At 39.4% G+C, this 26,810-nt stretch overlaps 1 protein-coding gene and 1 long non-coding RNA gene across 6 annotated transcripts in view; both read left to right on the top strand.

The window, feature by feature from the left end:
- LOC120900210 (serine/threonine-protein kinase meng-po) overlaps nucleotides 1-26,810 on the top strand; it is a 320,097-nt gene that overhangs the window by 278,120 nt on the left and 15,167 nt on the right. For 4 of the 5 annotated variants that reach the window (XR_005739165.1, XR_005739164.1, XR_005739163.1 and 1 more), the window contains 2 exons: nucleotides 1,201-1,337; nucleotides 19,057-19,733. Coding sequence is in view for 1 of the 5 variants with exons in the window: in XM_040306903.1 (XP_040162837.1) it covers nucleotides 1,201-1,337; nucleotides 19,057-19,184 (265 nt within the window). In the remaining 4 variants the exon portion in view is untranslated. The remainder of the gene's footprint in view (nucleotides 1-1,200; nucleotides 1,338-19,056; nucleotides 19,734-26,810) is intronic. The other variant, XM_040306903.1, reaches the window with a different exon arrangement.
- Nucleotides 3,257-3,670, top strand: LOC120900220. Its single transcript, XR_005739172.1, has 3 exons — nucleotides 3,257-3,354; nucleotides 3,431-3,503; nucleotides 3,584-3,670. It is a non-coding gene; the product is annotated as an uncharacterized LOC120900220 (long non-coding RNA).

Here is a 26,810-nt window from a genome sequence, read left to right as displayed (position 1 = left end):
CTGGGACTCAAAGTACTTAAAAACTGCATAAATATGTTTCTCCATCTTGTCTCCTATCATTTTGAATCATTTTTCTAGCTCGCCTTTCCTCACTGAGCCCTAGTATCATGACTCCATGATGCTACCGTTACCCGAGATTTTGATGTTTGATCTTAGTAGACTGTTTTCGCTACAGTAGACGTCGCCCGTATGACCTTAGCGATTTAAACATGTTTTAATATGTTAGTAGAGCCTAATTTGAAACAAATTCCTGAATTATTTGATGCAACTTAACAGATTTGGCCACTTTCTGTGTATGGTATTATTCAAACAAAACATGTTTGTAACAACTCACTCATTCAAGCTATTACATGACCAGCTACGATGAAATGCAGCATGACCAATTAACCAAATGTGACCCATATCTTTTTCCTTTTCTTATTGGTCATCATAAAATGCACTGATTCTTTGGTAATATTCGATTTTTTGGACATTAAACCGCTTCTTTGGTTAGAGTAACCGTTAAGGATGGCTGCTTACATGGCAATTTGTCACACAATTAGTGTCAAAAAAATGGCCAAACTCTGATCAAATGAAGGAACGAGCCCTTCCACACATTTTGTACCCTTCAAAAATGGGTAGGATAGGTTATGCATAAGTTAAAGATACGTTTTTTGCCATCATGCTCCAATCATTTAACTCCCCCGCCTTTAGTGCCCCTCTGACCGCTTGAAGTGCAATTGAAACAATAGAAATGCATTAGTTTAGAAGGAAATCACCAGTAGATTGATAATACAAATTTAATTCACGGCTACGTTGTGTTTGTCCAGCGTAAATAATTAAAAAGCTAGATGGACGAATACTTTTTGCGCGCCCATCAAACGACTTTTTTTAGTTTTTAAAATAATTTAGTTGTTATTGCACTATTTAAATGCTTATTTTTAGCAGTACGTGTGTATTGATGGTCCCTTTAGCAAACCTCATCATTATTTTTATCGCCCCATGCCTATTGCGGCCATAATTCGCCTTTTTTTGTAAAATATTCAGCTAGACGAATACTTTTTGGACTGACTGTATGTTAAATTCAAATTCAAACACAATTCAATAGTTTGTATCACATATTATAACAACTTTCTATATCAATCAATTTACGGATGCATAATATACGACATACACATTTAAGACAGAATAATCTTATGAATTTTATGTTCTTAATTTCAGTGTTAAGACCAACTTAACGGATATTGGAGCCAATTCGACACTTTTTATAGCTAAAGTTAAGCGACAGGACTCTGGCACCTATATGTGTTCCATTGGACCGAACCAACATTATTCTATTTCAGTGCATGTGCTCAACGGTAAGTATTCACTGGATTTTTCCTTACATATCCTGCCATTGCGGAGAATTTACTTCCTTCATAGACATTGGACCCTACCCAAGCGATTCAAAACGCTGAAAAGTAGCAAAAAGAGTAGCTCGTGAAGTAGCTTCTACTTCCCGTGCTACTTTGGTTGCTTAGAGTCAGAAAAATGTAAAACATATGGGTTCCAGGAAAGAGCAAACAAATGAGTTCTTGAGTGTACAGGCGTCCCCCGAGTTACGACCCCCTCGAGTTACGACGATTCGCAGATACGACGATTTTGACTTTGACAGTTAAAAACTGTCATTGAATAGAAATTGATGTATTTTTTTGAAATTCTGGGCTGATAACCGTTATACACACATTTCCATAGATTCCCTATTTTGAATATTTATATTGTTTACGGCTTTTAAAATATAATTACATTATCGAACATTATTTGAAATAAAATACACGATATCATAAATTCCAACTCTTCGGTTCTAAACTTTATATTCATAGATATTCGACATACGACTTTTTCGACTTACGCCTTGCTTTGGGACATTTTTTCGGTCCCAAATACAGTCGTATCTCGGGGGACACCTGTACACACACGCGACGACTCACGCTTACGTTCTGTTCTACGTCTCCCTCCTTCGAATTCTCTATACTTCTTTCTTGCCCCCCTCCCCCTACCACACTCTCACACACAGATTTTTAGATCAGCACTTCCATCGACGGCGTGTCGATGTGACGATGTGTGTCGTCGCGTGTGTGTTGTCGATTTGGTCAGAAAAACTTTTTCTTCACACCAAATCTGTGACTTTCGGCCGGTTTCGGCGTTCCGATTAGACCAATGCGACTTTGATCAGTGCGCGCTGTTAAAACGACCTTTTATATTGTGTTGTACGTAGCGTGCACGCCAACATTCAAGGAGTGCGCGGCGAATATGTAAGTGTGTGGGGGTGGGGGAGTGGGATACAGAGAAAAAATTTGCTGCACATAAACACATACATTCTCACAGCACGAATTGAGCTGCGAATACAGGTGTCCCCCGAGATACGACTGTATTTGGGACCAAAAAAATGTCCTTAAGCAAGGCGTTCGAATATCTGTGAATATGAAGTTTATAACCGAAATTGAAGAGTCGGAATCTATGAAATCGTATATCTTATTTAAAATATTGTACGATGATGTATTAATTTTCCGCCAAAAGCCGTTTACATGATATAAATATTCAAGTTCGGGGAGTTGTGGAATCTGAGGAAATATGTTTGTAACGGTTATCTGCACATAAATTCAAAAAAAATACATCAATTTCGTCTCAATGACCACTTTCAACTGGCAAAATCAAAATCGTCGTATCTGCAAATCATCGTATTTCGAGGGGGTCGTAACTCGGGGGACGCCTGTACATAACATGGAGAGAATATACTCGAGCGCTCACGCATGAGAGCAAGCGAGCGCGGTATAAAAGACAGAGGGAGACATACGATTATTTTGGCGATTATTCCAGGTTTTATACTTTTTTGGTACCAGAGAACCAAACTCAATTTACAATTGAAAGTCTTTCTGTGAATGGTAGTATATAATGTGATATTAGTTTTAAACGCTGTGGAACACCAGTTTTGTTTCGGTTGAGGAGTTCAATATATTTAATGTATCTCTTTCGGGGTTCAGGAAGCGACTACCCTCTCAACAATCTAAGAGAGAGTTTGTATGGAAACCGCTTATGCTTATTCTCTGCTGCTTGGTATAACCAGAACTCAGAGAATAAGCATAAAATGAACCGGCACTCAGTGACGTCACGGATCGGATCGAATCTCGTCCGGAGAATGATTGTTCCAAATCGCGCAAGCCATCACCACACCCACACTTTCAAAGTGAAAAAAATCAAACGCAACTGTTTACTTTTTATTGTATAAAAACCGCGTGTTATGCCCATGTAGTGTGTTCGTGGAAGCTTCCGATTTTTTTCGATTTTTAACGCTAAACTTGTCTGAAGGAAGGCGTAGTCGAAAGCTAATAATCTGTAAGTATAAAACCAAAAATTATTTTTGGTAAATTTCAACATATCACTCCTTTTACTAACATTTTCATTATTTTAGGCGTCTTGTGAAACCGACTTCGTGTATTCGTGTAAAGTTATTTTCTTTTGCTGTTTGCTAGTGCTGCTAACCTGTAAGTATATTTTTAGAGCATCATTATAGTTGTAAACAAAACAAACTACAAAATTAATACTTCCTTCATCGTCATTGTAGGTATTGATAAAAAAATCTAATGCCGGTAATGGGAGCAACAACAGATTTTAACACAACCTTCTCCGAATTCTTATGATGACCATAGTGTTCCGGTTGAACAGGAAACTGAATTTGTGTTTGCATTGATTGCATCAGAATCAGCCCTGGAAGAGTTCGATAAAAGCCTTAATTCGGAGGAACAATTTTTTATAATGAAGGAATGGCTTAGTGTTGTGTTCGGATGGCCGAGAGTATACAATTTATATTACACCGAACACGTATTAAACAATACACAATACTTTATTAAACGATCAGCCCTTGTGTTCCCGACGGTGTCCCACGAGCGTCTGGCGCTCTCTCGTCTGCTAACCGCTCATCAGTCACTCAGTGGCTGCATACGTCCTTAATGCCGAATAAAGGGAGCCTTCCACTTCGTGACCACAACATCTACCCCTTTTTAATAGCGTACATACGGATCGAACCTACGTGGAGCTCTTCTAGACCGAGAAGAGCGACGTGGTGAACTTTTGATGCTGAGGAATGGATCGATGTGGGGGAAAGAGATGGCGGCTGTGATACTAGCCGTCCGGATGATCTCTGGCCACTTAGTATGCGCATCGACTACTACTAAAAATAGTCTCCATCTATTGGGCCCGTGTAGTCCACATGTACACGCTCCCATGGCGTTGTTGTCTTTGGCTACGGCAAAGGATCAGCATGAGCAGGAAATTTTCGCAATCGCCTTCATGCGCTGGATACCAGGATGTCCTCGATGAAGCTGGGACAGACATTGCTTGCGTAGTTTCTCTGGTATTAACACTCTCTCTCCGACCAAAATACATCCTTCCACCGTTGAATAGTCTTCCTTTCTGCTGTGATAACGAGACGAATCAGCACCAAGGGCAATGTTACGTGGCCACCCGTTTTTATGTAGTAGTGCAACTTCCTTGCTATAGGATCACGATTCGTTTCTCGAGCGACCTCTCTAAAACTCAAGGGAATCGTAACTAAAGCGCTTGTTTCAATAGACTTTACATCCATCTCTAGTGCAACAGAAGCGATTACACAATCCTCATCCGGTTTATCATGTGTAGCGACCTTGGCCGCTACGATTCGCGTAACGTGTAAATGCGACTCGGGTGCTGATAATGAAGTGAGAGGGATCGCCACAGATCGATTGGAGAGAGAGATCGTTGAACGGTGAAGAGATATCGGAGAATGGAGACAGAAGCGATGGCGGAGAGAAGCGGGACTTCGGTGACGGCTTGCGTGTAGTTCGGGTGTGTTTAGAGTGGCGGTTAAATTAATGTAGCGGGAAATAAAAGTTAATAAATAAAGTTAGTTATAATCTCTAAAATATTAATCTTTAGTTGTTTCACATGCTTATTAATTAGCCTGGAGAGTACATCGGCATTTCCGAACGATTCGGTGCGTACATATTCAATGCCGAAATCGTATGATAGTAGCGTGAGCGCAAAACGCTGCAAGCGGTTGGCAGTGTCGACTGGGATCCCTTTTTTGACTCAAAGATCCGCAGTAGTGGACGATGATCTGTCTGAAGCTGGAAACGCCTTCCAAATATCATCTTGTGGAATCTCGTTACCGCGAAGATGATTGACAGTCCTTCACGATCTATTTGACTATATCCTTCTTCTGTTTTTGTAAGTGCTCTAGAGGCGTGTTGAACCACACTAATAGGCTAATAGTGTCATCAATACCTATTGATGATGCATCTGCCGATACTATTATTTTATGCCTTGGATCATAATGCGTTAACAACAAGTTCGATGATAGCAAAGATTTAAATCTTTCAAACGCTCTTTTACAATCGGCGGTCCATCGAAACTGTGTATTTGTCTTCAATAAGTTATGCAGTGGATAACGCAGCTCTCTCTATGTTTGGGACAAATCTGGCATAATAATTTATGGCTCCGCTCACATCTGTTGGTTCTGGAAGCCTTTTTATGACATCGATCTTTGCTGGATCGGGGCGCAATACATGGGTGTCGATGATGTAACCCAAATATCTTAGTTGCTGAACCTTAAAAGCGATTTTTTCCGATCGAATGCTGAATCCATACTCTTGAATTCTTTTCAAACCTGCCATTAAGTTCTCTTCATGCTCTTGTTCAGTGGCTCCTCCGACAATGATGTCGTCCATGTAACATGACACTCCTTTTACACCAGCCAGCATTGTGTCGATAAGCTGCTGGAACGCTGCTGGAGCAATCTTAATACCAGGCGGCAATCTATTGTAGGTGAATAAACCTCGATGCGTATTGATGGTGAGTAAAGGTCGGTAGGCAGGGTCGATTTCTACCTGTAAAAAAAGCATCGGATGGATCAATTTTGCTAAATATTTTGCATTGCGATAGTCTAGCGAAGATATCTTCAGTGCTGCCCATTCAGAGTAATCCGTTGGAGATATTATGCTCATCTGCTCTAGTCGATCGAGTTTTTGTTGACTAACTCCTGTACTGCATAAGCTACCGGTCGCTTTGGGAAAAAACTGGACCCGTCAAACATCCCGCCATGCAATTGACATCGATTTGCGAGGGCGCGCGAGGGCTCGTACGCCATACAAGTTCACCGCCCCAGAGCCCTCGCATGAAAGAGCTTGCGAGCCTTGGTAGTTTTTTCACACCTAGTTTTAGCAGTTATAATTATAGCACCCCGAGATCAGGTATAACAGTGCGATTTGTAGCATACTAAACACCTGAATTTTGACATTTTAGTTTTCAAAAATCCACAAAAATTTAAATAGTGATCTTTCCGCCAAATAAAACCACAAAAAAATAATTGATGAATAAAAAAATAATCTTATTTAAAATATCATAAGATCTCGAGCAGATGATACTACTCGCAACCCTCGCATTGTTTGACGGGACTACCAAGGCTCGCAAGATCTTTAATGCGAGGGCTCTGGGGCGGTGAACTTGTATGGCGTGCGAGCCCTCGCGCGCCCTCGCAAATCGCTGTCAATTGCATGGCGGGAATGTTTGATGGGTAGTAGTGTTGGGTCATACGACTCATTTCACGACCCGACCTGGAGTCGGGTGCAAGCCAGTCGGAATCGATTCTGACCCGTGGGTGCAGCGGGTGCGCTAGGTCAGAGTCGGAATCAAATCCGACCCGCGGGTGCAATGAGTTCGGGTCGATCCGAAAGATCAGTAGGTGCGAGAAAGCATAAGCGATTCCGACCCGTTGTTGCAGCGAGTTCGGGTCGGGTCGGGCCACAGTAGGTTCAGTTTGACCCGAGGGTGCAGCGAGTTCGGGTCGACCCGATAGATCAGACCCGAACTCGCTGTACCAACGGGTCAGAGTCGCTTATGCTGTCTCGCACCTACTGATCTATCGGGTCGACCCGAACTCGCTGCACCCTCGGGTCAAACTGAACCTACCGTGACCCGACCCGACCCGAACTCGTTGCACCAACGGGTCGGAGTCGCTTATGCTTTCTCGCACCTACCGGAGTCGTTGCACCCACTGAACCTACTTGTACCTTTCGGGTCGACCCGAACGACTCCGGGTCGCTTACGGATGGCTCCGACCCGATAGGTTCGGGTCGACCCGCCCATCACTAATGGGTAGCCTTTGTGCACAGACCCATGCCGTCGAAGACCTCTTGAAATCTCCGCTCAACCGTCTTAGAGTAATCCTCAGATGAAATATGCCTACAAAAAGCATCCATGGGGGTAGAACCAAGTGCGAACAGATCTATTAAGTCTGTTCCGAGCAATAGTATGTCTGCCTGTGCTAATCTTAAAGTAGCCACATGAGATACGCTTCCGATGGTAACATTCGCTTCAAACTCTCCTAACAGAAAGAGTCCGCTTCCTGATGCTGTTCTTGCGCTAACTGTTCGTTTTAGTTCAGGCTTTCCAAGACGTTGCCATACGTTTCGAATAATGATCGCTATATCAGATCCAGTGTCGAACTGCAATCGAATGCTTACATTATTTATAAAAATGTTTATATATTTTCGCCTTTGCTAAACATGCGTTGTGTTCACCGAAACCACTTGTGATGAAAACTTGTTTCTGTATATTGGACTATCTGAATAACGTTTCGTTTTTGGACAGTAACCGTCTCTATGACCCTTTTTTACAGACACGACACACATTCGACTTAAAAGGACAACCACGCGCCCAATGATTTTTTCAGAAAAGCCAGCAATTTCTTCCAGGTAGGGTTTGAGGACGCTTTTATTCGTGCTTTCTGCTCTGGAAATTTTGGAGCTCAGAAAACTTTGGTTCGTCAGTTTTCTTTTGCACAGCGAAAACTCGCTCGGTTGCTGCTTTTTCGATCATAGCACTGTCTTCTTTTAGGTTCAAAATACGCGGACAGTCTGCTGTTAAATTTTCCAGTGTTGTGTCGTTTCGGTCGTCGATTTTTCCAAGTAGACGTGTTCGAATCTCGACGTCTTTTTCGTCCCGCAGTCCGCATACATATATACACCTGTTCTCACTTTCCTCTGATTCGTTATCCGGTTGCTATGAATCGCAATCCATGAGATTGGATCGCAATCAACTACGTCTGAATCGTTTGCAGCTACGTTTGGATCGTTGTCAACTACGTTTGGATCGCTCTCAGCTACCTTTGGATTTTACGGTAGCTCGCGCAAATTTCGTTGCGGCGCAAAGTTTATTCAGTGACCGCGGGACGCATTAAGCTTATGAAAAGAAAATCAAGTAATTAAGGCATTCATTTCCAAAGTCGAATATCAATTTTAATATTTTATTCTTTATGTATTTACATATACTATGTGAAGCTTACTTCACCATTTATACATTTTTGAATGTTTGACAACATGTGGCGAACGAATCCCTCACAGTCATCTCTGGAAATTAAAGATGATCCGTTGCTAATTGCATCCATTAACTCATCTTCATTCAATGGCTTCGAACGTTTAACTAAGCTTTTCCACTTACTAAACATATTCTCTATGGGATTAAAAAATGGAGAATATGGCGGCAAAAGCATCAATTTATGGCCTTTGTCTTCTATAACGCTTTTTACATCGCGATTACGATGAAACGGCACATTGTCCATCACCATGACACATCTGTGAATGTTTGAATTTTCAAGCTTTGCTTGGAGATTATTCAAAAAATCCGTAAATTTTTCTCTATTGATGGCTCTGTTGTGTAGCTCATAATGAATCATACCGTTTCTTGTCATGGCACATACAACTGAAAAATTACGCGAACGTAAAGCAGGTACCACTTGGACTGCTCTTAGACCTACCAACGATCGGCCATAATTAACTCTCATTGAAACTTGGAATCCAACTTCATCAATAAAAACGATGGAATCGTCTGCATATTCATTGCGTAGTTGAATGAAATTTTCAGCATATTCTTTTCTTCCGTCCTCAGCGGATGGCAAAACAGCCCGTGCCGCAACGTTATGCATTCTTTTGAATGTATAATGGAAACCTTCAATAGCTAGTGAAACTGTTGAAATTGAAACAGCCACGTTATGATTTTCATATAGTTTTGCGACAAGATGCTTCAATGTTATTGAACAGTCTTCATCTATCCAACGACGCAGGCTTTCAACGTGCTCTTCTTTGAGCTTCCTTGTGTTTGGGGTAGCTCTAACTGTAGTACTAGCTGTCCCAGTGTCTCTAAATTTTTTAATTACACTATGAACCGTGGAATGCTTCATATTCAACATGTTTGCTATTTTTTTCATGTTGGTTCCATTCAGGTAGGCATTCACTATCCGTTCGCGGTCTTCCTTAGAAGTAAGCTTGTTTTTACGAGTTTCCATATTGCTATAAGCAAAAGATACAGTTAAAGATAGAAAAATAACGAATTCTGATTCACTATTCGAAAGATTACGAATGTTGAACAAACCTTTTCAAATTCTTAAGCTTTTTACAACGATGCTTTCGGGAGGAACCTTACTAATTGAAAATTGGGGCAAGTATGAAATTTATAGTTGAAGAACGTTTTTTACGTAAGAAATACCGCTATGGGGAACGCCGAGCGGTCACTATGTGTTGCAATGAAATTTGCGCGAGCTAACGTAAAATCCAAAGGTAGCTGAGAGCGATCCAAACGTAGTTGACAACGATCCAAACGTAGCTGCAAACGATTCAGACGTAGTTGATTGCGATCCATTCTCATGGATTGCGATCCATAGCAACCGGATAACGATTCAGAGGAAAGTGAGAACAGGTGTAAGACACTTGAACTGTTCCTCAGTTAATTTTCCAATTTCAAAATCTACACAGGCTCGATTCACACGACAAGAATATGCCAGATAATCTTCGCTACGTCGTTTCATTAGGTTCAAGCATTTATAACGCCTATGCAATAATGACTCTGTCACTTCGAATAACGATGACAGCTTTTTTATCGTTTCGCTGAACAAAAAATCACGACAACTCTTTGGCAATATGAAATTGGCATATCTTTCAAATTCTGCTGCGCCCAGTTTTCGTATGAGGAGCTGCACTTTTGCGCTATCATCCAACCTTGAAGCATCTCGTTCAAACAAATCCTCATATTGAGCAAACCACGAAGCAAAGGTCATTTTGCTTCCTCCTCGTAGTGGAACTCCTTTATGTGCTGCGATAAAGAATCAAGTATGTGCTTTGCAAAAAGTGCGGAAGTTAATACATTTTCTGGGGGCTTGGCAATTGCCAAATTATTTTGCATTAATGTGAGTTGGCTTATCTGTTGCTGCATTAAAATGATCATTTGTATCATTTGCTCCGATGACGCTGCTTGGTGCGATGACGCTGCTTGGTGCGATGACCCTTCAACAAAATTCTGCGATGGCGCTGGATTCTGGTGTGCTGAGGGCATTGCACTTTGTAGATTTGGTGGCACTGCTACTAATGATGGGGGCTGATCTCCTGGGCTGTTCATTCTTCTCCGCTTCCGTAACGAAGGAATTGTTGCAGTACGCACAGAACACCCGATAAAATAAATTGAATACGACCCGAGACACGGTACGATCACGCGACGCACATACACACGCGCGACGCTAGCACGAGAGTTATAGTAATGAATGACACACTCATAACACGTAAACTTTACTCGAAAAACTCCCAAAAGTCTATTTTATTTTCCTCGTCGCCACTGTTGTGTTCGGATGGCCGAGAGTATACAATTTATATTACACCGAACACGTATTAAACAATACACAATACTTTATTAAACGATCAGCCCTTGTGTTCCCGACGGTGTCCCACGAGCGTCTGGCGCTCTCTCGTCTGCTAACCGCTCATCAGTTACTCAGTGGCTGCATACGTCCTTAATGCCGAATAAAGGGAGCCTTCCACTTCGTGACCACAACACTTAGTAAACCAACTGCGCGCTCACTGGCCAACAACACCTTTGTGGATGGATTTAAATTTAACGGATTAGTGCAACTTAATCACATCAATAATTCGCACGGACGCATGCTTGACCTGCTCTACGCTAACAATGCTGCAGCTAAATTGTGTTCGCCTGTCTTTCCAAGTGTTGTTCCGCTTGTACCTCTTGACTCCTACCATCCGGCGTTAGACTTCAATATACGTATTAACTCGTCGACCCGACGCAATTCGACGACTCGACAAAACTCGACGACAACCGCATTTTATCGTTATAACTTTGCTAAAGCTGACTATGTGAAACTGAACGACATGATATCAATGTTTAACAATAGCTTTCATTGTTCCAATTTTATTTCACTTGACGAAGCAGTATGTTCATTCTCGTCCTTCATGCTGCAAGCCTTTGTTGTATGCGTCCCAGTTCAGCGTCCTAAACCTAACCCCCCCTGGGCGGACCGCACACTCAAACGACTCAAACGTGTAAAAAGAGCTGCTTATCGTCACTACCAAACGCGCCGCTGCCAAAGATCTCGCTCGATCTACTTTGACACGCACTCTTTATACTGCAGCTATAACAGGTTTCGATATCGCAGATATTTGAGTAAAATTCAACGTAACCTCTGCAGGTGGCCTGACTCGTTTTGGCGCTTCTACAACAGCAAAACAAAATCCACGCATACACCGAAATCCATTACGTACAAAGGAGCAACAAGTGCCAACACTAATGAAATGTGCAATCTCTTCGCGGATCGCTTCGCAGATTGCTTTTCACCGGCCATGAATGATACCGATACCATTGATGCTGCTCTCGTCAACACTCGGCTGGCGCAATTAACATGAGCACTCCTTTCATCGACAGTGAGATCGTCTTATCTGCCCTAGCGCAACTAAAGCCTTCCTTCGCTCCTGGACCCGACGGAATTCCTTCTACCGTGCTGAAACGCTGTCAAACGACAGTAGCACCTATCCTTGCAAAATTGTTCAATGCATCGCTAGCCAATGGCTACTTTCCCAAAGCATGGAGGAAATCTTGGATGGTTCCTATTTACAAAAAGGGCGACAGGACAGATGCCATCAACTACCGGGGTATTACATCCTTGTGTGCCATTGCCAAGGTGTTCGAACTAGTGATATACAAAAATCTGCTACATGCATGCCGCAGCTACCTAAGTCCGTATCAACATGGATTCGTGCCTAAAAAGTCGACTACCACGAACCTGGTTGAATTTGTAACCTATTGCACTAGTCAAATTGATGCCGGAGCTCAAGTCGATGCAATTTATACCGATCTAAAAGCAGCATTCGACTCTCTTCCGCACGCAATTCTTCTCGCTAAACTCGATAAGCTAGGAGTTCCCAGCCCGCTCGTACAGTGGCTTAAGTCGTACCTAATTAATCGCACATACATCGTGAAAATTGATAAGCACATGTCCAAAGAAATAGTCAGCAGCTCGGGTGTGCCACAAGGAAGCAACATTGGCCCGCTTCTCTTCAAATTGTTTATCAACGATGTTACCCTCGCTTTACCTCCCGACAGTATCAGTCTGTTTGCCGACGACGCAAAAATTTTTGCGCCTATTAACAACACAGGTGATTGTACATTCCTGCAAGACTGCATCGAAATTTTCTGTTCGTGGTGCAAGCGTAATGGACTGACTATCTGCATCGAGAAATGCTACTGTGTGTCTTTTAGTCGATGCAGGAGCCCAGTGACTGGGACCTACTTCATGGACGGCACTGCAGTTAATCGACAGAATCATGCCAAAGACCTGGGCGTTCTGCTTGACTCTAGTTTGAACTTTAAACAGCATATCGATGACGTTGTAGCCAGAGGAAATCAATTACTTGGCGTGGTTATCCGGACAACTAATGAATTCCGCAACCCCATGTGCATCAAAGCTGTGTACAACTGTATCGTTCGTTCGGTTCTGGAATATTCGTGCGTAGTCTGGAGCCCAACTACCGCTTCTTCAATTGCTCGAATTGAGGCGATTCAACGTAAGCTCACGAGATATGCCCTACGCCTACTTCCCTGGCAGGATCGCAATAATCTTCCTCCGTATGCTGCGCGGTGCCGTCTTCTAGGCCTTGAACCTCTTTCGGTTAGAAGACGCAATGCACAGTGTTCTTTCATCGCTGGATTGCTAAATGGCTCTATCGACTCATCGCCATTGTTGCATCGAGTCGATATCTATGCACCATCCCGAACACTTAGGTCTAGAGAAACTCTACGGCTCGCTCAACCCCGTTCCAGTGCTGGTCGGTCAGACCCTATGTTCCGCATGTCGGCTGTCTTCAACACTGTCTCGGATTGCTTCGACTTCGACATCTCAACTCAGTGCTTCAAGGAACGTCTCCGGCTTTTGCCGTGGCCACAGTGAATTGCGGTGCAAATCTTGTTTTTGCTATGTATTTTTTTTTTATTGAACTGTTACATCTTAATTAGGCCATACGGCCCGTTGAAGATTAATAAATAATAATAATAAACAAATTACAGCTGTACAAGGGAAAAGAAGAATGCATGATGCATTGTATCTAATGTTCAACAGGATTTTTCTTATGGAGTGCTGTTGGAGCGGAAGAGGCCGAAATGGTCGAAAAATAGAGTTTAGAAAATAAAAATACTAAAAAAATAAAAATACGAAAATAAGCATGTACTAAAATTATTCCGTACAATAAGTGCAGTAGGAAATGTTGATGTGGGAGACAAAGGTGTTGAATTTTTTTTCGTTTCTAAGTTCAGCAACGCTAAAACAGATGCCAAAAAAACAGGCGCTATAAAAAGTGTGAGCCGGGGCGAATACACCAGTAAAAAAATAATGTAAAGAGTAGTTTGTGAGGTTTTTGTAAACATATAAGCATTAGTTTTAGTCTTTGATTACTGTTTAAATGTATAGATTAGGCGTTTAAAAAACTATTTGTAGAAATGAACTAAACTTCCGAATATGAACTAATTCCAACAAAAGTTGCTTTTCAACCTATATATAACAGCTATTATTTATGCTTTTTTGAATGATTACTTACTATGTGTAGGAAGATTTAAGATTTAAAAAAATCTTTCTAAACTAGAATTAATAACTACTTTCGTTAAAATATGTTAACCCTCCTTAAGTATTAATGGCTATAGCAAGTGTTTGAAGTGACGTACACTAAACAAACGAATTCATTTGTTATTTCCCGCACGACAAAATTGAACAGTTTTGTAGCTCGGATTTTCGATCGCTTTCCGCCAAAAGCGATCGAAAAAGCGAGCAGAAATGTCAGGAAAAACGCTTGGATTCCGATCGAAGAAATATTTCAATCCAAAAATTTCAGCGCTGAATATTTCGAAATATTTCATTTATAAAATTGCAACAATTTTGAATGCGAGATATTTCATATCCATGGGCTGTGAAATATGTTTGCAGTTTGAGTTTGAGAAGTTTTCGATCGCTTTGCGCAGCGGGTTACTATGCTTAGTTAGGATGCATCATATCTCCATATAGTTCAAAACAGTTTCTTTAAGTTACGCATAATGACATTCATTCTTACTATCCTTATTAGCAGTGTTAGTATGTACAACTATAACCAAACAGAACACTACTTGCTTTCGTATTAGCTTTTGCATAAGTATTCTGAATAGCTTCCAATCTAACAACGCAGTTTGTCAGTTGATTACTTTGGTCTAATGGGGACGTGTGGCTTAAAGTGGCTCGACAATTTATATCTGTAGGCTGAAAATATAATGAACATACTAGCATAACAGTGTGTTTGGAATAGAGGTCCCTAATGTGTACTTGCCTGAAGTAGTATATGTTTAAGCGGTTTATGTTCATGCATCTACTTAAAGATTAAGCACATGCAGGCAAGGTCATTCGTCGTGATTCTCCTGCTGCCCATGGAGATTATCCTCTTTTGGCATGGCAAATTTAAAATCGAGCTCAGTCACGTATGCACATAGCATGCAATAAGAGCGATGAATAGAATGCTGAGTTATTTTTTTATCGTGCAATGCACTACCATCATGTTTTCAGACAAATGCTTCTGTATCATGAAGCAATGATCCATTTTAGTTTTTCCTTCCTAATAGCAAGTCAATGGCAGCCGTTTCGCAGCTGCAGGTGATTGGAATGGAATACGCATGATAAGATGGATGTTAAGAAACGCACAAACACGATCCGATTGTTGCTGAGAAACATGCTGCAAATGATGCAAACACCGTGTCACATCAGCGCAATGCCGCCGTAGTTCAGGTTCTCCTTGTACGCGCTGGCCGATTCGCGCAGCAATATAAAGTGATATCGATCAGCATCAGGTGGCACGCTTTGCATATCAACTGCATATCACCGTACTCGATGCCGTGTTGTACCATATTCTGTACCATATAATTTCTTGTTAGAGAATCCATTTCCTCGAGGATTGCAGCTTTCCACTTTTCCCAATCTGCTGACGATTTCGCTTCCATAAGCGAAGTCGGTACATGATCCACATAGCTTGATGCATTGAATGCAAAGCCTGTGTAGTTCATATTGTAGTCTTTATGCCATGCAGGTGTCTTCCGTATTCGTTCACTAAGAACTTTAGGCGATTTCGCTTCGACATTATCTTCACCATCACCAATACAACTACTGAAACTTTCTTCGTAAACGTTTTCAGCCAGGGTTTTATCAGGATCGTCGGCATTTTCGATCGGTTGTTGGGAGACAACATCATCTTCAACATCACTATCACTGATAGGTCCTACCCAAACCGTACGGATAAGAAATTCGTCACTGTTGCCGTTTGACCGCGAGGATGTTAACAAATCACTCAAATTCGAATTTTCTACAAAATAGACGTCCCGCGCAACAACGATTTTCTTCTCCTCCAAATGCCATACACGATATCCACAAGAGGCATACCCGATAAAAACACCTTTCCACGATATTGTATCGAACTTCCTTATTTGCTCTTTTGGCACATGCACAAACACAACACTGCCGAAGGTACGCAAATTACTTACATTTGGTTTACGATTTTCCCAAACTTCGAATGGTGTCGTTAGATTACCCTGTGCACTAGCCGGACTGCGATTTACCAAATATGCTGCTGTTTGAACCGCAGGAGCCCAAAACTCTTTACCGACGCCACTGTCACTAATCATAGAACGAACCTTCTCTACTAATGTACGGTTCATTCTTTCACTCACACCATTCTGCTCCGGAGAATATGGAACAGTCCATTCGATTTGAATTCCCTTCACCTTGCAAAAGTTCTTGAATTCACGTCCAACGTATTCCCCGCCGTTATCACAACGTAATCGCGATACACACTGACCGAACTCAGCTGTAACAAAGGCTTCGTATTCCATGAATCGATCCAACACTTCAACCTTTGTGATCATGACATAAACAACCGTAAAACGACTAAAATCGTCAACAAAACTAACGAAATTTCGTTCACCATGAATTCCCACCTGTGGAACTGGTCCACACACATCTGAGTGTATCAACTCGAGAACACGTTTTGATCTTCTGATTTCACTGTTAGAAAACGGGTTCCGCGTCAGTTTTCCTTCGTGACAAGCTTCACACACAAACTCATTTCCCGGATTCTTCACATTTGTTTCCATACCATCCACCATTCCTTTGGAGATGATATTTCTCAAATTCTTAGCACTCAAATGGCCATAGCGTCGATGCCACAGCTCTAATTCTTTAACCACACGACCAAATGAATAGAAACCCGCACTATTGTTATCAAATTCTCGATAAAACACTAGTTCATACAATTTACCGCGGCGTTCACCTTTGGCAACGATGCCAGAATCGTTTTCTATTGTAAAAATTCCATTTGCAAACAACACTTTCAATCCAGCAGTTTCCACTTTTCTCACAGACAAAAAGTTCACTCGCGCTTCGGGAATGTAAAGAACGTCTTTCAATGTTATTCCCGTTGATTCTCCGTTTTCCGAAAAAGCAAACAACCTCACATCGCCACACTCCTTTGCAACAATAGATTCGCCTTCTTTTGCTACTGATATGTGCATGGGTTGCTTCATGGGAACAAGCTTTTTGAAAAGCGACCGATCATTCGACATGTGTTCAGATGATCCGGAGTCAACAATCCAACTTGCTTCCACGAATTCCACAGCGTCGCCACCAAAGAAACTCACATCACTCTTCACCAAGTGGGCATTGTTTCCTTTCAGCACTTTTTGTTTGTCTTTTTCTGGACAATCGGCAACCTTGTGTCCCTCGCGATGACAACCGAAACACTTGAACTTTATGGTTTTCTTCTTATTGTTCTTTTGCTGTTTCTTTGTACTGGTTCCTGCAAATGCAGCGTCCTCTATTCTTGTTTCACGCGTTGTACCTCTTTCCTTTGAACTGTGCTTGATTTCTTCGTCAAGAAGTCTGCACTTTACAAAATCCATCGTCAAGTTTTCCTCTGGCATAGTTTCTTTTGCAGTAACCACCGTCGAAAACTTTGATCCGAGCGTTAGAAACAAATAGCATACCGTATCTATTTCTTCTAACTTTGCACCGGTATTTGGTATTTGTATTTGTATTCCCTAATCAAGTGATAAAACACAAGGAAATGATCTTGTAGACAACCACTAGTGTCTCGCAACGTCAAAAACCTTTTCTGCAAGTGGAGCCGGCTTGCAATGCTTTTACGTTCAAACACACGTTCCCGCTGCGCAAAGCGATCGAAAACTTCTAAGCCTCTCGCTCAATGTAGCTAGAGAGCAAGAACCGAGATAAAGCGTGGTAAAAGGATGAGAAAGAGGGGAAGGAGAGGAGAAAGAGAACGTGGGTGTGAACTATTTTTCGGCCATTATCATTTTTGAATCAAACGGTCGCGTTCCGAAGCTTTTTTGTCAGAAAGAGACAAACACATACAGCGCGCTCTCTCGAACGACCGTAAACGCTTCAATAGATCAAGAGCTTCGATCGATTCTTCGGACATTTCTACTCGCTTTCTTGATCGGTTTCCGCGGAAAGCGAGCTCCAAAACTGCTCGATTTTGTTGTGCGGGTTGTAACGCATTCCAAATTTCTTTCGGAGTTGCTTTCCCGCACAACAAAATCGAGCAGTTTTAGAGCTCGGTTTCTAGCTCGCTTTCCGCCGAAACCGATCGAGAAAGCGAGCAGAAACGTCCGAAGAACCGATCAAAGCTCTTGATCGATTGAAGCGTTTACGGTCGTTCGAGAGAGCGCGTTGTATGTGTTTATCTCTTTCTGACAAAAAGGCTCTGGCACGCGACCGTGTTGGCGCAAAAATGATAATGGCCGTAAAATACTTCACACCCACGTTCTCTTCCTCCTCTCCTTTTCATTTTCCCCATCCGTTCACCTCGCTTTATAATTATTGGTTCTTGCTCTCTAGCTACATTGAGCGAGAGGGTGAGAAGTTTTCGAGCGCTTTGCGCAGCGGGTTCCCGCACAACAAAATCGAGCAGTTTTTAAGCAGTTTTGAGCTCGCTTTCTAGCTCGCTTTCCGCCGAAACCGATCGAGAAAGCGAGCAGAAACGTCTGAAGAACCGATCCAAGCTCTTGATCAATTGAAGCGTTTACGGTCGTTCGAGAGAGCGCGTTGTATGTGTTTGTCTCTTTCTAACAAAAATGCTCCGGTATGCGACCGTATTGGCGCAAAAATGATAATGGCCGAAAAATAGTTCACACCCACGTTCTCTTTCTTTCCACCTTCCCCTCTTCCCCATCCTTTCACCTTGCTTTATCATTAGTGGTTCTCGCTCTCTAGCTATATTGAGCGAGAGGTTGAGAAGTTTTCGATTGATTTGCTCAGCGGGACAACTTGCAACCCTCGCAATGTTTAACGGTACATAACAGTTTGTAAAAAATATACTTATTTCACATTGTTTTTGAAAAATCTACAATAATCGTTGAGTTGGACGGTGAAAAGGGTTTTTTTTAATTGCTACATGAAGATTTACAAAATTTCAAACAGATTGTTAGCAGGAGTCACTTGTTATACTTTTGATCAGGAGAACCATCATAATGTTTGGAAGGGTGCTCCATTTTTTTTAAACTGTGATGAATAAATCCTAGAATTCAAATTCCTCTTTTTTGCCATCGTCTTCCATAAGATAACATTAATGTCTTTTTTAATAGTAATAACTCAATTGTACCCGATGTCAGCAATAATTAATACTTTATTTATTTCATCTCTTTTAACAGGTACCGCTAACCCCTTCGGAATCTACCAGCGTTCGTGTGCCTTTTCAATAATTTTACAGGCTGTAGACCTTTGGTTTGTCATTCGGAGTCTCTTCTTCTTCTTCATGAAAGTTTCTATAGAAAGATAATAGTAAGAGTTGTCGTAGTTGCTCCGGGAAATCCTCCTTAAATAATTAACTATGTACCCAATTCCTTAGATTTTTTTTATCGTATTTATGTCCTAGGATCCTTCCTATTAGCACATTAATAAGCGATAATAACAAACCAAGAAGTACTTTTTTATGCTACAAAATTGAATTGCATTATTTTTTTTTTAATACTTTTCAGCAGCAAAGGTAATAATAAGGCAACCAAAGCGGCGAAAAATTGAAAACATATCATGGAGGCAATCCTTTTTAACACTTGTGAATCCTTCATGGTTTATTTTACATAGTAGCATTTTTATACTAATGGAAAATTGTTTTTCCCAGTTAGCGTAAAATCCAGAAGAGAAATAAAAATACAGAATTAATTAATGGTCCAATACGCTAATTCACATTTGTGTTTATTCTTATCAAATTTAAAGGACTACAGTAGAACGTCGATTTTGCGGGGACGGATTAATCGGCGGACGACTTAACCATGCGCATGAGTTTGACAGTTGGTCTGTCGTGGCGAACATTTTCTGTGATAAACCGGTTAGCAAAAACATTTGTTGTGTAGCAATCTAGTGTTTAGTGATATTTTTTAACTTCATTTTATATGAATGACAATTTTAAATCTATTGTTATTGATTCAAAAAATATTCTACTAGTGATAAATCGATTATTTTAATAAGAATTTCTAGTGAAACCAGTGATTTTTAAATTTTTTATATGAATTTGCCATTTCTAGGACAACTGTCCGTGCAAATCGATTAATCGGCATCCACCCGGTCCCAAGCTGCCCAGATAATCGACGTTTTACTGTATTATGAAATGACCTATTGCAAAAAACGAATTAAGAGTCGTAAAATTAGTTTGTTTAACAAACTTGTAGTGCAATTTAAAATCGTCCAAATATATTATAAACAGATTTTACAAAGTTTTCGTAAAAGTACACATTTCATTATTTTGTAAAAGATAACAAACGTCAAACTATAGTTTTCAAATATCATAAAATGGTTACAATTTTTTTTGCGAAAAAACATACCTAGGTACAGGTACACGATTTTTTTAATTGATAGCTCTTTGAGCAAATTGTAATGACAAATCAAACTTCAAATGCAATATAATTTTCCTTGTGATTGAATGAAAAAAAAAAAGTTCATAAATATACAAAATTGTAATCTTCAGTTGAAATCAGATGAAGTATCTATTAAAGTGGGTAAAACCTACCACTTAAATTATAGGCAAATAAGCTATAATGTCGCTGAAAACCTGCAAATTTAACTAAAACTAATATTTGAAATACGCTATTGCCTCCGGGCTACATTAATACCTACACAGAAAACTTTTTTTACTGAACTTCAGTAAAATTTTACTGAAAATTTTTTAACTGAAGTTTCAGTAATCCTTTCAGTAAAAAGAATGTTTACTGAATCATTCAGTAATGTCCGGTGCTCACCAAAATGACAGCTCGTTTACTGAAATCCCAGTAAAGCTATTCTCATATTACTGATTTTTCAGTAGTTGGTAGCGATTAAAAAATGACGAAATATTTATTTTAAATTGAGTTTTTATTGAGGCGCAGATATTGCCAGTCCCTCAGTTCATATTCATACATGTTTTGTGTTGTTTTATACAGTTTTTATACTATATTTTGCCGCCGCAAGTGTAGATGGTTCAGTAAACGCTCACAGACACCACGCAATTTCAGCAAGCACAGTGGATTGTAGCAAACATTTCACACACCAACACGGCTGCCAATTGTTTTAAATTAATCCCGTGAGCCGAAATATCACCTGAAATTTCACCAGGGTGCCTGTAAGCGCCTACAAAATCAACTTTTTGCACATCACGAGCATGAAGGTACCGCATTGTTTTGTTTTGATATTCTGACTGACAGGTCGATTTGACAGAATGAATAGCTGCATTTTCAGTAATTTGTTTTACTGATATCCAGTGAAACGACTTATTTGACACTTATTTTACTGATTTTCAGTAAAATGCGTATTACTGAAACGAATTCAGTAAATTATTTTGCTGAAAGTCAGTAAAAACATGACATTCATGCTGAAAATCAGTCAAATATTCTATTACTGAACCGTTTCAGTAAAAAAACTTTACTGAGGCAGGATGAGAAAATTTGCTGTGTATATTTCTTCTTTTTATTTGGCACAATAACCTTTGTTGGTCCAGGCCTAATGATATCAAAAATCTTGTGGCGTCATCTGTTTGTGGGATACCCAACCAGTGGAGCTCCCTCGCTTGGAGAGCTTTCTCATTTCCTCTGTACTTTTTTATGGTTTCGCATTGAAGTTATGCATCGCTTAAACTGGAACGACGATACGATTTTTTAAATACTAAACTCCAATGTAAACCACCAGCACAAAGACAAGTGAGATTTGAGTAATGGTCGTTGGTGTTGATACCCACGTATCTGACCACACGACCTTTCATTAAGATTTTTGCTCAGAAAGTTAGAAGGCTATATAGGTGAAACTGATGAAATGATAAGATGAAACTTTTCGAAACACATTGCAAGAAAAGAACATCAATATAACGATGAGTTGTAATACGCCATCTATTGAGCAAACCAATGAAGCTTTTGTGTTTTTTTCTATGGATATTCGATTTTCCAGTCGTTTAAGCTTAATCTGTGGCGCTTGGGATAGTAGGATAATCAGTCCGACATATGGGGGTACGGTCCATTCGGGTCTCTTAAACCATGACGGGCATGTTGTTAAGTCGAACGAATTGACAACTGTACCACCACACTGGCCCTGATCTCACCTGATTCTTATCTATGACTGTTGTGGTAATGCAAACCAAAGAATTTCAAATAATTTGCAAGATATAATATTAAACTACTATGACAACCTCATCAATTTAGTGAATAACGATTAAAAACTGATCTGATCAAACAAAAGCGACACAAAACTTTAACAAAGATTTTTAGCAGAACTCAAATGTTTTATATTATTACTTGCATAGTTAAGAAATATAAAATTAAACTGATATATCCCAATCCACTTCACCCACGATGTTCTCTTATAATGCTACGAATACCATATTTAATCGTAATGGGCCTACCACATTTATCTTTTCCCCATATTCTTACCGGCATTACAAATATTTTACTAATCTTCTTCTTTTGGCTCAACAACCTCGGTCGGTCAAGGCCTGTCTGTACCACTTTTCGGGTTGGGGTTAGCGGTCAATGGCTTTTAGATTACCCCCCTTCATAGCAGGATAGTTAGTCCTACGTATGGCTGCACGGTCTATTTGGGGCTTGTATCTATGAAGTATGTGTATCCATGTACCATGAGACCGGCTAAAACATGTAAATACCATATTATTTATTACCTTGCGAATTAATCACCAAACTTAACTAGAGGGAAAACCGTACCAGTAAGAAAAATGTTTTTTGTTTTTTTAAAGCTTATTTGCAATTAATATTCTAAAGCTTATAGAAGCTTTCAAACAGTTTAATAAAATGTTAATCTTTGAAATCTTCCTAAAATATGTTATGAGTATATTTAGACGATTTAAAATGCAACAGTTAGTATCAAATACAAAATTTTCGAAGTGTCTTGATGGTTATGGTACGATCCTAAATAAGGATTTTGTGCCCAAGTGACATTTGTTATAATTTTTTAAATATGATCTGCTCGAATGATGCTCGAAATACCAAAAATTGTGGATTTGTGTGTAATGAACCATGAAGAAAGCGTCAAATCCTCGTTTATGTGTGCGAAAGGCCTTTTTCTAGTGGACGATGATGGCGTCCAATTCGTTTTAGATTAATTTGTCTGAATATTTGGCGAAAAAAGAAGGTACATTTCGTATGACGTTATTTGGTGAAATTTTCGACGGTAATAAGCATTGGAAACGTTATTTCCCAAAGGATAGAGAAGAAAGCATCGAAAAATACACTTCACAGTCGATGTTAAAAGGCTTGCTCTAAAAGTCCCTTAAACTGGTGCAGTTTCAGGGACGTTTAAGGTGCCAGTTTAAGGGAAATACCAAAGTGACATTTGCTCGAAATTGTTTTACCATATCTGCTCGGGTAGTATTCAATACGCCTGAAATTGTGGATTTATGTGTGATCAAGTGTGTTAAAAGCGCCAGGATTTGGTGTGTTCGTAAATTGGACGTTCCTCAATAGATGGACCATGCCGTCAAGGTCATTTTCATTCATAGCTATGGTTTTTTGATGAGTAACAAAAGATAATTTTGCGTGACGTTATTCTATAAAAAATGGGTACTATTTAAGCATAAAATGGGTACATGACCAACTATAAGTATGGGAAGCATCATTTCCGTGCGAATCTAGAATAAAGTAACGAAAAAGCTGCATCACAATTGATTTTAAATGACTTTTTCTAAATTCCTTTAAACTGGGGCAGTCCCGTCAAACATTGCGAGGGTTGCGAAAGATTTCATGTGCTCGAAATCTTATGGTATTTTAAAAAATCGTTGATTTTTATTCAAGGATTATTTTTTGTGCGGTAGTATTTGGCGAAAAGATCACTATTTAAATTTTTGTGGATTTTTGAAAAAAAATGTCAAAATTCAGGTGTTTAGTATGCTACAAATCGCACTGTTATACCTGCTCTCGGGGTGCTATAATAATAACTGCTAAAACTAGGGGTGAAAAAACTACCAAGGCTCGCAAGCTCTTTAATGCGAGGGCTCTGGGGCGGTGAACTTGTATGGCGTGCGAGCCCTCGCGCGCCCTCGCAAATCGCTGTCTTAGGGGTGAAAAAACTACCAAGGCTCGCAAGCTCTTTAATGCGAGGGCTCTGGGGCGGTGAACTTGTATGGCGTGCGAGCCCTCGCGCGCCCTCGCAAATCGCTGTCAATTGCATGGCGGGGAGGCTATTTCCCTTAAACTGGCACCTTAAACTTCCCTCAAACTGCACCAGTTTATGGGACTTTTAGAACAAGCCCTTTAAAATCGACTTTTATGTGGATTTGTCGTTGCTTTCTTCTGTATACTTTGGAAAATAACGTTTTCAATCTTTATCCTTATCATCCAATAGAAATAGGTCGCACACACGTACAAACGAAATGTTAACGCTTTCAACGCGGTCTATAGCGAAAAAATCTATTATTTTTACTATTTTGAGCACTATTCGTGCAGATTATGGTTGAAAGTATAGAACAAATGTCACTTGGGTTAGGATATGGCCCAATTGACATTCTAGAGTTCTAAATAATGCTAAAATTGGGTTTTCGAGCTATTTCCCTTAAACTGTCGCCTTAAACTTCCCTTAAACTGCATCAGTTTAAGGGACTTTTAAATTAATATCGACTGAGACGTGGCTTTTTCGTTGCTTTCTTTTCTGTCTTGAAGGAAATATCGTTTCCAATCCTGATGACTGGAGGTGTAGTAATTTTATACTAAAAAATCACCGAATTTTCACAACAAAACGACGTGTGAAATGTGCCTTCTTTTTTCGTTAAATATTCCAATAAATCAATCTAAAACTAAATGGTGGCGTTCAATCATCCGATAGAAGAAGGTCATACACATAAACAAACGAAAATTTGACGCGTTTATCATGGTTTATCATGCACAAATCCACAATTTTGGTATTTCAAGAACCATTCCATAGATTATGTTTAGAACACATTAGTTAAAAATTTAGAACACATGTCAGTTGGGAGCTCTTTGAAATCGACAGTGGCTTTTCCGTTGTTTTCTTTTCTATCCTTTTGCAGACAATGTTTTCAGTCATTAATACTGGTGTTATGGCTATGGTTACTGGTGATAACTAACAGAAAAATATTCAGCGATTATTGAGCGTAAACTGTGCACATATTTTGTTACACGTGATATTCTAAATTTGACAGTAATTTGAGCCACTTGGACTAATTTAACCTATCAATTGTCAAATACAAAATAACGCCCTTTTGGTTAAATTTTCAAAACCATTTTAAAAAGTACACAATTTCAATCTTTAGTCGGAATCTGATCAAATAACTAATTTTGCGGATAAAACCTGCCAGTTCAAGCACAATTATTCGAATTTTCACAAAAAATTTGCTGAAAACCTCGTAATTTGATCTACAAGAATGTTTGAGGTACGCGATTGCCTCCAGCCCGCATCAATAGCGTGAATCGGGGAATACCTTTATGCATATTAAAAAGCGGTTTGTGTTACTCTACATTATATTAAGTTGAATATTACTGTACATACTATCGATTTACATTATCTTTTCGATTTGTAAATATTTCATACAGTCAATAAAAAATTAACTACAACATTTAAAATTGTTTCATTGTTTAATTATTATTTTAATATCCTAGTTATCTAAACGTAGTTTAGGTTAAATCAGTTAAAGTTTTACAATGCGTTTATAAATAGAGATAGCATAGAAAATGATATACAAACAAGTAAACTTAATTTTTAATGGCCTCGAATATCATGATATAATATCTATAATCATGAATGAATATCTTACGAAAACATGCCTTTGTGGTGAACGTCGTAACAAAATAAACAATAAAATCGGTAAAAAAATAATATTTTTACCATGCCATTAGATTTAAAAAAAATTGTTACTTAAATGCAGATGTATAACTTACTGTCATGAAGCATTTTATAAATAAATATATCTACTAATATGCATTACAGATAACACTTCGATGCGAAACTTAAAAAAATACAGCATGCGTACATACCAAATATTCATATTCCTGAAACAATAGCTGTAATAAAATGTATATAGTTTTTAAAAATATTTGTATGAATTATTTTGTTATCAAATTCGTCTATTACGAGGAAAGTTTTATCTGTTAATATAGTTTCAATAACAATGTACATTTATTAGTATAAGATCTACATAACAGTATTTCAAAACATGGATAACTTAAGCTCTTAAAATGCAAACAAATCTTTGGCGATAGTCGTCTTATGAACAATAAAAATAGAATAAATGAAAATAGTGTGTAGTTTGCATTAAATTCAACCTAACAACGAATTATATACTATCCAATTCAAACAATAACAAAAAGAATTGTTTGAGAACGGTACAAAATCTGCAGTAAAGCGTCGATCATACGGGAACCACGGTACCAGAGTATTACCAGCTAATCGATTTCCATGGACCATAGTCCGAGAAACGTTAATGTCACATTGATATCAATAAAAACAGCAGTTACATGAACTACTAACTTTATATCATTAAATCAATAATTTCAAGGAACAATTTTGTACTATTTACTTAAAGGATTAACACTTTTATGTACAACAGATTTGTTTAAAAAAAATATGACACAAGATAGCTACAGACAAACATTATTTACTAACTTGAGAAATGCTGCAAATGTGCCTCTGCTTTCAAATTCATGAGCACGAAAACCGCCCGCTGGTTAAACCTTCCCCAGCTAATCGATGCTCTGCTGTAAATTATTTGCAAAATACAACAGAGATTATACGATGGCATGAGGTAAAAAGACATAACATGAGAAAATAAATAAATATACTATATATTGAATGTTTCATACGCTTGTTGCTATTTTAGTTATTGTTTCAATTTCTTCTTGCAAAACACTTTGCACAATGTAGTAAACGACATAAAGTATTTCACTTTTTCGTATGGTTTATAAAACTATCCAACCCGTCA

The sequence above is a fragment of the Anopheles arabiensis genome, chromosome 3 (genome assembly GCF_016920715.1).
Source record: "Anopheles arabiensis isolate DONGOLA chromosome 3, AaraD3, whole genome shotgun sequence".
Classification (NCBI taxonomy): Eukaryota; Metazoa; Arthropoda; class Insecta; order Diptera; family Culicidae; genus Anopheles; species Anopheles arabiensis.
The sequence above is the reverse complement of the archived record's forward strand: the minus strand, read 5'-3'. Positions and strand labels throughout refer to the sequence as shown.